We start from the raw sequence: 11175 nt of genomic DNA, 5'->3' as shown, positions 1-11175 counted from the left end.
AAAGTAAAGTTTGTACTGCAGAAGGATCCGTGTGTGCCGCGTCTTTCCTGCCGGCGGGAGATAGCGCGAGATAGCGCGGGACACAGTCTGTAGGCCATATACTAAAATTCTTTTCCACTGAAACCTCTTGAGTTAGGGTCCCACAGTTCAAAATGCTCTCAGTTACACTGTCTTCCTTATGCTTCTACTAATATGGCCCATTAAGCCCCACTTAAAGCATTCCATTGCTTTCAAAATCCCAAAATCCACATTCCTCCAAACAAAAGCATGGTTGGGCCTATCACAGCAATATCCCACTTCTGGTAACAATTTCTGCCTTAGCTTGGGTTTTATTGGTATGAAGAGATACCATTATCAAGGTAACTTTCTTAAAAAAACAACATTTAATTGGGGCTGGCTTACAGTTAAAGAGATTCAGTCCATTATCATCATGGCAGGAAGCATGAAAGCCTTCAGGCAGATATGGTCCTAGAGAAGAAACTGAGAGTTCTACATCGTGATCCAAAGGTAGCCAGGAGAGACTCTTCCACACTGGGCAGAGCTTGAGCACTAGGAGCCCTCAAAGCCCACCTACACAGTGACATATTTCCTCCAACAAGGCCACATCTCCTAATAGTGCCACTCCCAGAGCCAAGCATATTCAAAGCACCACAGAGCTCCATGGCCAGCCAATCTAGCTGTATCAGTGAGTGCCAAGTTTCAGTGAGAAAACCCATCTCAAAACTATAAGGTAGGAAGCAACTGAGAAAGATACATGTACTTGCTAGTCAACGTGACACAGGCTAGAGTCACTTGGAATTAGGAAATCTCCATTGAGAAAGTGCCCCACCAGACTGGCTTATGGTGCAGTTTCTTCACTGATGATTGATGCAGAAGGCGGCACCAGCTCACTGTGAAGGATGCTATATCCCCAGGCTGATTCTCCTAGGTGCAATAGCTGAGCAAGCCAGCAACCAGTATTCCTTCATGGTCTCTGTATCAACTCCTGCCTCCAGGTTACTGCCCTGTCTTCCCTCAGTGATGGGGAACTACAAACTGAAATAAACACCCTCCTCCCCAAGTTGCTTTTGCTCATGGTGTTTAACCACAATAATAGAAACGCAAACAAAGCAAACTTTTAGCTTCCACATGTACATCCACACATAACATATATACATGTACCTGCACCAACACAGGTATGTGCATACACCCTCATGAACACTAGTACATAAATACATATACATAAAATGCCTATTCAGAATTACTCATCATGCTTTATAACTTATATTTCATTAACAGTAAGTTTTAAAAGACAGAGAAATGCAAAGAAAGACAATACTTTTCCTATATTTCTTCCCACACTGGCATGCTACATGAAATGGCACAAATATAACCATGAACACATTTTGTAAACTTTGTGAATGCTGTTAAACGCATGAACAAAGGGAACAAGCAAGTGAGGCCTTGAGTGAGGCCATGGTGGTTCTTGGCTCTTCACATATACTCTCTAGCACATCCATTTACCAAAGTGTGGAATGTGGGATAAGTCTGATGACATGAGACAAACATTTTCATTTTAGGAACTGTTTTAGGTCATTGTTAGAAAAATTAAAACTCATAATCTCATAGATATAATTCACTAAAGTGAGACCAACATTTTTAAAAACTGTTATTATATGAATCTAGACTTCATGATGAAGACAGTGAAATTCAGAAAGGCTATCAAGCAAGAACTGCCTGCCTAAATATGCACATTCAACATATATGCTTTCAGGCCAAGGAAATTAATGAATTCACAATTAAAGCTATAGACGTACCTGACATAGTTTGATCAAGTTTGTGGATAAGGGACTTTTTAGCACACTCCACATCAGGACTTGGGTAATCCAAAACTTGCCTGCACCAAACTAATGGACTAACAGATTTCTGCATTGGTGTGAGTTTTTTCTTTGGTGATGAGTACAACCTAGAAGAAAACAAACACAAAAGGGCACATTTGTTACTGAGCACAGGACTATAAAGAAGGGTTGTCCTATATAGGTTTAAGAAGATGGTGAATGATGGGGTATGCTTAGTCATGGCTACTTACTGTGCAAGAAAATGATACTGCAAGCAGCATAAGCCCCAAATCTCAACCACAAAATGAACCCAAAGGAGGAATTCCCAAAATCAATTCTACTTTTCACCTATGATTAGAGCTACAAAGAAACACTTGTCTGCACATGGAGGTGTCTGATGGTTCTGACAGCATGTGTATAGTAGAGGATTGCAAATTCGATCAGCAATGGGAGGAGAGGACCTCGGCCCTGTGAGGGTTCGGTGCCCCAGTGTAGGGGAATTCGAGGGCCAGAAAGTGGGAGAGGGCGGGGTGGCAGGCATGGGGAAGTGGGAGGCAACAGGGGTTTGTTTTTGTTGTTTTTGTTTGTTTCTTTGTTTTTTGGAGGGGAAACTGGGAAAGGAGAAATTTACATGTAAATAAAGAAAATATCTTAAAAAAAAAAAAAGAATAAAGAAAAAAAAAAAAAAAAGAAACACTTGTCTTTGTAACAATTTATGATGTTTTCAGCAGGACATCACTAACTTCCTAATCTAACCACGACTTAAATCTAGACAGCAAAGCAGGAGGAGCTGCACCTCCTGCTTCCTTTTCTACCAAACAGATATACACTGCGCCAGATGCAGTGCTTACTGGGTATTCCTCTAAACACTGGTGTGTCTGAAGACCAGCATTTCAAATCAAGCCACACAGGGATTACTTTGGTTTTCAAAAGGAAGAAAGGCACAGTTGTAGAGAACCTCTTGAAGAGGCACACAGAACGGAAAGGTGAGTACAAGGAGATACACTTCAATTGGAGTTCTCCCTCAGATTAGTCCAGGGGTGCTGGTTGTTAATAATCACTTCAGGTGCAATTCCTTGTGAAAAATGTGGATACTTGATTTTTTAACAAGGACTATCTGTGCATTAATGAAGGGAACACATTTTGCTTATATATATTTACACAGATGTCTCGATAAGAAGCTGACACTCTCACATTTTACTTTAATCAAATTAAACCAATAGTATGAAGTGATGTTCTGGTAAAATATTTAAATAGACTTTTTTTACAATATGACATTTTTTTTTTTTACAATTAGACAACCTACTTTCAAGAGCAACACAAACTTTCCATTCTCTCTCTTTTTCTCTATCTGTAGTTTAGTACTACAGTTTAGCTTTGACAATGATAATCAATACTATATAGGGTAAATGACTCTTGTAGTACAAACATAACAAAAAAAAAGCTTTGGGTTCATTCTCTTTCCAACTTAAATACTGCAGGTGTCTGTAGCAAATCTCTGTATTGGCATCTCTGCTTTAAGAATTATGTTAACTATTGCACATTGACTGTCAGTTCAACATCTGTAGATAAATAACTATCATTTATACAACTTTTTTTTTTAAAATGACATTTCACACTTTTTTAGGTAAGGTGTCATTCTGTAGTCCTAGCTGGCCTGGAACTCACTATGCAGACAATACTGGCTTCAAACTCAAGAGATCTGCTTGCTTCTGCCTGGGATTAAAGGTATATGTACCACCTTGCCTGGCTAAGGATTAATTTGTTTATAAAAATACAGGAGTATTTGCCTGTATATTAGTCAGGGTTTTACTGTTGTGATCAGACACCATGACCAAGGCAACTCTTATAAGGACAACATTTAATTGGGGGCTGGCTTACAGGTTTAGAGGTTCAGTCAATTATCATCAAGGCAGGAGGAACAAGGGCCCAGGCAAGCATGGTGCAGGAGGAGCTGAGAGTTCTATATCTTCATTTGAAGGCTGCTAGAAGAAGACTGGTACCCATGTGGTTCTCATTGCCCATCCCCACAATGACACATTTCCTCCAAAGAGACCCACACCTACTGGAACAAGGCCACACTTCCTAATAGTGTCACTCACTGGGCATATTCAAACCACCACAGCCTGCATATATGTATATGCATGTCTGGTGCTCTCAGAGACCAGAAAGGGTATCAGACACAGAGAGTTGTGAGAAGTCGTGGGGGTACTGGGAGCCAAGCATGCTGTGCATTCTCTGCAAGAGCAGCAAGGGCTCATTACCACCACTGAGCCATCTCTCCAGCTCTATTTCACCACTTTTAATATGTAACTTTGAATATATGAATTGGTTTTATATAACTTACCTATACATCTCACATGATGATCTTAGTATATAATTTATCTGTTGTTGACTATTGAACTCATGATAAGGGGCTGGTGAAATGGCTCAGCGGGTAAGAGCACTGACTACTCTTCCAAAGGTCCTGAGTTCAGATCACAACCACCCATAATGAGATCTGACACCCTCTTCTGATGCGTCTGAAGACAGCTACAGTGTACTTTTATATAATAATAAATAAATCTTTGAGCTGGAACAAGCAGGGACTGAGCAAGCAGTTGACCAAAGCGGAGCCAACCGGAGGGAGCCCAATTCCCAACAACCACATGAAGGCTCACAACCATCTGTACAGCTATAATGTACTCATATACATAAAATAAACAAATCTTAAAAAAAAAAGAACTCATGATAAAAAAAAAAAATCAATGAACATGAACAGGGTTTTTTTTTCTATTAAAAAAATATATTCTCAGTAAAAGAAGTCAAATGCATACATCACACACTGACATGTTGTAATATCCCATTCCCATGAACAGAAAATGCCTAAGGAAAGACAATGAGCAGAAAGCACCTCCTTGCTTGTCAGAGGTGAGTGTTAAGTTCCTTTCTTTTAGATAGTACTCAGTTGTGGCGATGGCTTCATGGTTGTAAATAAATACATTCATTGAACTGTATAATTAATTCTCAGAATTTTATGGTACATAAACTACATAAGCATGGGTAAACATTACAGTATGATAAATTATATTTTACTTTTAAAATATTTTACAAAGTTGAAAGGTATTTAGTTACATTCAAATATAGCAACTACTATAAATTAAATGAACCAAACTTCGGAAATTAAAGGCCAACTGAATAAAAGCTTCAGCACTCTGCTCACTGCTAACCTACACCTACACCTTCCTATTTCTACAATGGCACTATGCAGCACAAGTAACGGGGTTTCTCCATCTCCTGCCTGTCTCAGTATCATTAGCCTCCTCCCCTTAAAACCCGCCTTTCCTTGCTTTCCCGTGAGAAGTGACTATTCCTTCCTCCATAGCAGATAGGAGTTAATAGAATACCTTTTTCAAGTCCAGGGAGACCAAAGGGATGGCTCTCCATGCTCACAGCCACTGCCTATCACCCAGTCTCTTACTCTCTATCCCTGACACCCTGCAAGGCTAGAAATGAAGGCTTACAGGACACTGATAAGTACCTGTAAACCTCTCAGAGGATAAATAAGCTACGGTGTCTCACATATCTGGATCTACTCTTAGAAAGACAAAGTTAAGAAAAATTAAGACGCAGCAGGACATGATGGCACATGCTTATTATAATCTCATCACTTGGAAGGCAGAAGCAAGCAGATCTCTGTAAGTTCAAGTCCAACCTGTTCTACAAAGTAAGTTCCAGGTCAGCCAGGGCCACACAGTGAGACTTGTCTCAACAACCACCACTACAACAACAACAAAAAAGAGAAAAAACAAGGGGAAAGAAATCCTAATAAAAGCACTTGTAACAAATATACATTTCATTTGCTTATTTCTTAGAAGCATGTGGACTTCTTAAAAGTACTAACTTTTCTCTATTAAAAACATTTAACTTATACTTTCAAATTTTTAAAGTTAATCAAAGAAGAGAAACAGTAGGAAGAGCAGGGGAGAAAGAGCAGGACTCAGGAAGCTGCATTCTGGTAGACTCAGTTTCATGAGTAATGCAATCAAGGATAAATTGAGATGTGCCGCCAGGTTTCATTTGATGAAAACCTTAAATTACTTTCAAGGGTTAGCTAGTTAGGACAGGACCTAAATTAAGAAAATGTTCCCACCAGACTGGCCTCAAGGCAAGCCTGTGTGGGCATTTTCTTAGTGAGTGATATGGAAGGGGCCATCTCATTAAGGATAGTGCCAACACTGGGCCCATAGTCCTGAATGGAATTAAATATTTTACAAATTGGCTGAGCATCAGTAAGCAGCACTCCTCTATGGCCTCTGTAGCGGTTTCCTCCTCCAGGTTCCTGCCTTGAGTTCCTCCCCTGACTTTTTTTGAATGATGGGTTACATATTATAGGATGAAGTAAACCATTTCCTACCCAGGTTAATTTTGGCCATGGTGTTTTCTCACAGCAACAGAAACCTTAACCAAGACACCTCATTGCCCAATTAAAATTAAGTCACAGGTCCAATGAAGAGCTGAGCCTCACTCACAAAAGCACTTGTAACAATACACATTTTCAAGGCTCCAAGGAGCAGGGCATGCTATCTCAGGACCTCTCTGGCTCCCTAAGGCCCATGGAACCCATGGGGAGCTGCTCTTCCACACTGTTTATAAGGTGGTGGTGTAAGCCAGTGTTCCGTTTTGCTGAAGTAGGGCAGGTGAATCCTTGGGGCTCACTGGACAGACACCCTAGCCTATTTGGCAAGTTCTAGGCCACTGAGCAGAAAACAAAACATAAACAGAGGATAGATGGGGCGTAAGGGACGATGACACATCTGTTAGAGGCCAATTATTGTTTCCTCTTACAGATGGCAGTGGAAGATCTGAGCTCTGCTATCACTCTGGCCACCTCAGCCAGGCAGAGAAGGAAGTAGGTGCACTTCAGGATACCATTTTGTCTTCTTGTTTGTTTGCTGAGACTATGTAGCACTGGCTGGCTTCCTAGAGATCCACCTGCCTCTGCCTCCTGTGTGCTGGGGCTTGATTAAAGGTCAGAGCCACCACTCTTGCCTTCCAAGTAGCTTCCTGTTGTTAAAAAGCCCATTCTCTAAATGTTCTCTATATCTTTGATTTTTTGTTTTTTGTTTTTTTGTTTTTAAAGATCTATTTATTTATTTTATGTGTATGAGTACATTGTAGTTGTACAGATAGCCATGAGCCATCATGTGGCTACTGGGAATTGAACTCAGGATCTTTGCTCACTCTGTCCCCACTCAAGCTGGCATAATACACTGTAGCTCTTCAAATGCACCAGAAGAGGGCGTCACATCTCATCACGGGTGGTTGTGAGCCACCATGTGGTTGCTGGGATCTGAACTCAGGACCTTCAGAAGAGCAGTCAGTGCTCTTACCTGCTGAGCCATCTCGCCAGCCCTACATCTTTGATTTTAATTTTCCTACCTTTGACTCTGTCTGCCAGACAATGATGGATCAACAATCTTCAGCTCACTTGCTTTATAGAATTGGTAATTTAAGTATTCCAAAGCACTGGTTTTAAGTAAGAGTTAGCTGGTTGCAGTGGGTGATGGCCACAGACCCTTTTTCCAAGGTAGGGATTACTGACTTTCTTCATATCTCTATGCCTGTTTTAATCTCAATGCTGATGCTGAACAAGCACTTGCTGAACAAGCTGTGTAGATTAAAACATTGTCATTATAGTCTACATTAGTGGTTCTCAATCTGTGGGTTGCAACCCCTTTGGGGGGGGGTGTTGAACTGCTGAAAGACTCTTTCACAGGGGTCACCTAAGACCATGAAAATAAAGATATTTATTTATGATTCACAATAGTACCAAAATTAGTTATGAAGTAGCAACAAAAATAATTTTATATTTGAGGTCACCTTAACATGAGCAACTGTATTAAAGGGTCATAGCATCAGGAAGGTTGAGAACCAGGGATATACACGGAGAGCCTTAATGTCTTTTTGTTTTCTGTCTTTCTTTTTTGTAATTTACAGATTTGAACTGTATAAAATTCAGTTGAAACATAATAAAAAATACACTGAAAGGGTATATAACTGTAAGTTAGAAATTTACTTTTGAGCAGTTCCCAAATTAGTAATATTTACCTTTCCATATTTCCTAAATTATTTTATCACATGACCACTAGCATAAAATATATTCAACTAAAGATAAAGAATATGTAAACTGTATTTTTAAAATATTTATTTTATGTATATGAGTGTTCTATCTTCATGTACACCTAACAAGAGGGCATCAGATCCCATTACAGATGGCTGTGAGGCACCATGTGGTTGCTAGGGATTGAACTAAGGACCTCTGCAAGAGCAGACAGTGCCTTTAACTACTGAGCCATCTCTCCAGCCCCATAAAGTATATTTTTTACATGACTGGTATTTGAAAATATATTCTGTGGGCTTATAAGGTGAGGAATTTTTACATGATTTAGTAGAACCAGTTTAAACATGTGGGTTTTGTTTGTTTGTTTGTTTTTTGTTTTTGTTTGTTTTGAGACAGGGTTGGTTTCTCTGTGTAGCCCTGGCTGTCCTGAAACTCATTCTGTAGACTAGGCTGGCCTCGAACTCAGAAACCCACCTGCCTCTGCCTTCCAAGTGCTGGGACTGAAGGCGTGCGCCACCACTGCCCCGCTAAACATGTGTTTTAAGCCACCACTGCCCCGCTAAACATGTGTTTTAAGAAGTTCACAGAATTTTTATTTTAAAAGTTCTACTTACCAAATATATGCATATTTTTAAGCATAAGAATTTCATTATATGAAAATAAAATATCAAATAAAAAAAGAATTTCATTATATCTCAGCTATGAAAACTCTGAGGCTTGTCCAACATATGGATATTTTGACAGAGGTTGTTGCCATGTAAAGTTTATAGTTAAGAACTAGGGAATGTTGTTATAAATCACAAAAAAATCTCAGTGTTTTTACTATGAGTTTACTTGAGTTTATAGGCATTCACAACTCTCCCAGAGTGCATGTAGCTTGTACAACATGAACAAAAGCAAAAATAAGACATTAGGAAATGAATATACTAACAGTTAATACTTATTATTGGTATTCTGATACTAATTTAAATTCATTGACTTTCCATTTATTGGTATTAATAACCTAAAGTTCCCTTGACACTATCCAGAAGTATTTCCCCCTTTCATTTGTCATCTGAGTCACTTATACCACGCTTTATCAAATTCCTACCTGTACCAGCGCCATGGTTTTAAATTTGCTCAATGTCTATTTCTTTCTTCTCTTTTTACTCTTCACTCATATATTACATCCCAACTGCAGTTTCCCCTCCCTCCCCTCCCCCATTCTCTCTCTCCCTTTCACCTCTCCTCTCCCCCAGGCCCCCTTAGAGAAGAGCAGGTCTCCCAGGGGCATCAATCAAACACTTGTTATTATTTGCAAAACAAGCTACCATAGACCAGGCACATACCATCACATCAATGCTGGCAGCCCAGCAGGAGGAAAAGGGTCAGGACAGCCTCCCACTGCCATTGTTGGGATTCCTGAAAGAACACCAAGCTACTCTGCCATAACACACATGCAGAGAACTGAAGTTTGACAATGCAGGCTTCCTGATCTGTGAGCCCACTTGAGTCCAGGCAGTTGATTCTGTGGGCTGAGTTCTCCTGATGTGTCCCTGACCTCTCCTCCTCTCTTAGTTCCTCCAATCTTTCCTCAGCAACCTCTGCAGGACTTCCTCAGCTCCACTTAAATGTTCTGCTCTGGGACTACATAAGTTGCTGAGTAAAGTCTTTCTGGTCTCTTTGGTGATGATTCTGCTAGGCTCTGGTCCCAGAACACCCTGCTTGTAGAACAATCTGTAGGTCAAAAACTGAGGCCTTGCCTGGTTACAGAATGAGCCTTATATTCTTGATCCCTTTCCAATCACTGCCCTAGCAATCTTGCTTTGAAGCGGAGTATGTTCTTCAATGATCTCATCAACATTTCTAGACCGTTGATACTTGTTTCTCTTCCATTTTCTTTCTGCAGTGTGTTTACCTAATTCACCCTGGTTTCAAAAGGCTTTATCTAGCTTTTCAGTTTTCTTGTGTTAAATGGGCAGACCAGTTACAGGAAAAATGTTGATGGTCCCCATAGCCAACCAACTTTTTAAAAATACAAATCTGAATAACATTCACGCCTCTGCTAAAACTTCTCTGCCAGTTTCCTTCTGCCTTTAGGATAGATAGTTTCTTCCAAAATTGGTGCCCTTGAGAAGTAACTGATGATCTATCTGCCTACCTAAGCTATACACCTACCTACACCTACATCCACCCCCACCACACACACACGCTGATATGGGGACCAGAGATTATCTTCAGGTGTCATTCACCAAGTGCCACCTTCTTTTTTTTTTTTTTTTTTAAAGCAGAAGCCTCTCTTGGGTTGGAACTCACTGTGTAGACTAATCTGGCTTGTCAAGATGCCCCCAGGATCCCTCTCTGCTTCTCCACTGCTGACACTGCAAACGCATATTACCACAGCCTGAGGATCAAATTCAGATCCTCAGGATTTAATGACACACATTCTACTGACTGAGCAATCTCCCCAGTACTGAATATAACTTTTTTTTTAAATGCAAAGCCTTTTAGAATATAGAAGTCTGCATATATAAGAATAACAACAGCTGTTTGTTTGTTTTTCCAGACAGGGTTTCTCTGTCTAGCCCTGGCTGTCCTGGAACTTACTCTGTAGACCAGGCTGGCCTTGAATTCAGAAATCCGCCTGTCTATGCCTCCCAAGTGCTGGAATTAAAGTTGTGCGCCACCACTACCCAGCTAACAACAGCTTTTTATTTGCTGAAATTAACCCCCATATTACTTTACATTTTGGTTATCTGACTCTTCTATGCATACACATATTGTTAGATGATTGATAGATAGAAAGAAGACCACAATTGATTGGTTAAATTTATAACTATAGTAATCATTTCTTACTTTTCCGCATTGTAGACAACTAAAAATAGGCTACCAAAGCCAAGGGCAAGAAAGATTTAACTATTTAATGTAAAAACAAAAACTAGTAAAACACTTACTGAAGTATATTTCTTGGGGTGTGGGGGAAAATATACTTGAGACTGTTATGGAAAAATTTCTTACAGATGAAGGAAAATATCACTTTTATATACCTCAAAACAATGTTTTTCTACCTATTTAAGAGGCTAAAAGCAAAAGAATTGAGGTTTTTTTCTTTAAAGTTCAGTACACTATTTATTATGCATTTTTAATATTCAAATATGTGCATCTGAATCCCCCCCCAAAAAAACCCAGAATGTTTAACTTAAATGTATAACCAGAGATAAAGTCAAGTAAGATCAAAGTGGTCATTCTGAAATTTAAAAAAACAAACAAACAAAA

General features: G+C 39.7%; 1 protein-coding gene across 3 annotated transcripts in view; it reads right to left on the bottom strand.

Moving 5' to 3' along the window:
* Slain2 (SLAIN motif family member 2) overlaps window positions 1-11175 on the bottom strand; it is a 68337-nt gene that overhangs the window by 45895 nt on the left and 11267 nt on the right. For all 3 annotated transcript variants that reach the window (XM_031342627.1, XM_031342628.1, XM_031342629.1), the window contains exon 2: window positions 1797-1945. In XM_031342627.1, the coding sequence (XP_031198487.1) occupies window positions 1797-1945 (149 nt within the window). The remainder of the gene's footprint in view (window positions 1-1796; window positions 1946-11175) is intronic.

Source organism: Mastomys coucha, unplaced genomic scaffold, assembly GCF_008632895.1.
Source record: "Mastomys coucha isolate ucsf_1 unplaced genomic scaffold, UCSF_Mcou_1 pScaffold22, whole genome shotgun sequence".
NCBI lineage: Eukaryota > Metazoa > Chordata > Mammalia > Rodentia > Muridae > Mastomys > Mastomys coucha.
Note: the sequence above shows the minus strand (reverse complement) of the source record. Positions and strands in the feature narration are given on the sequence as shown.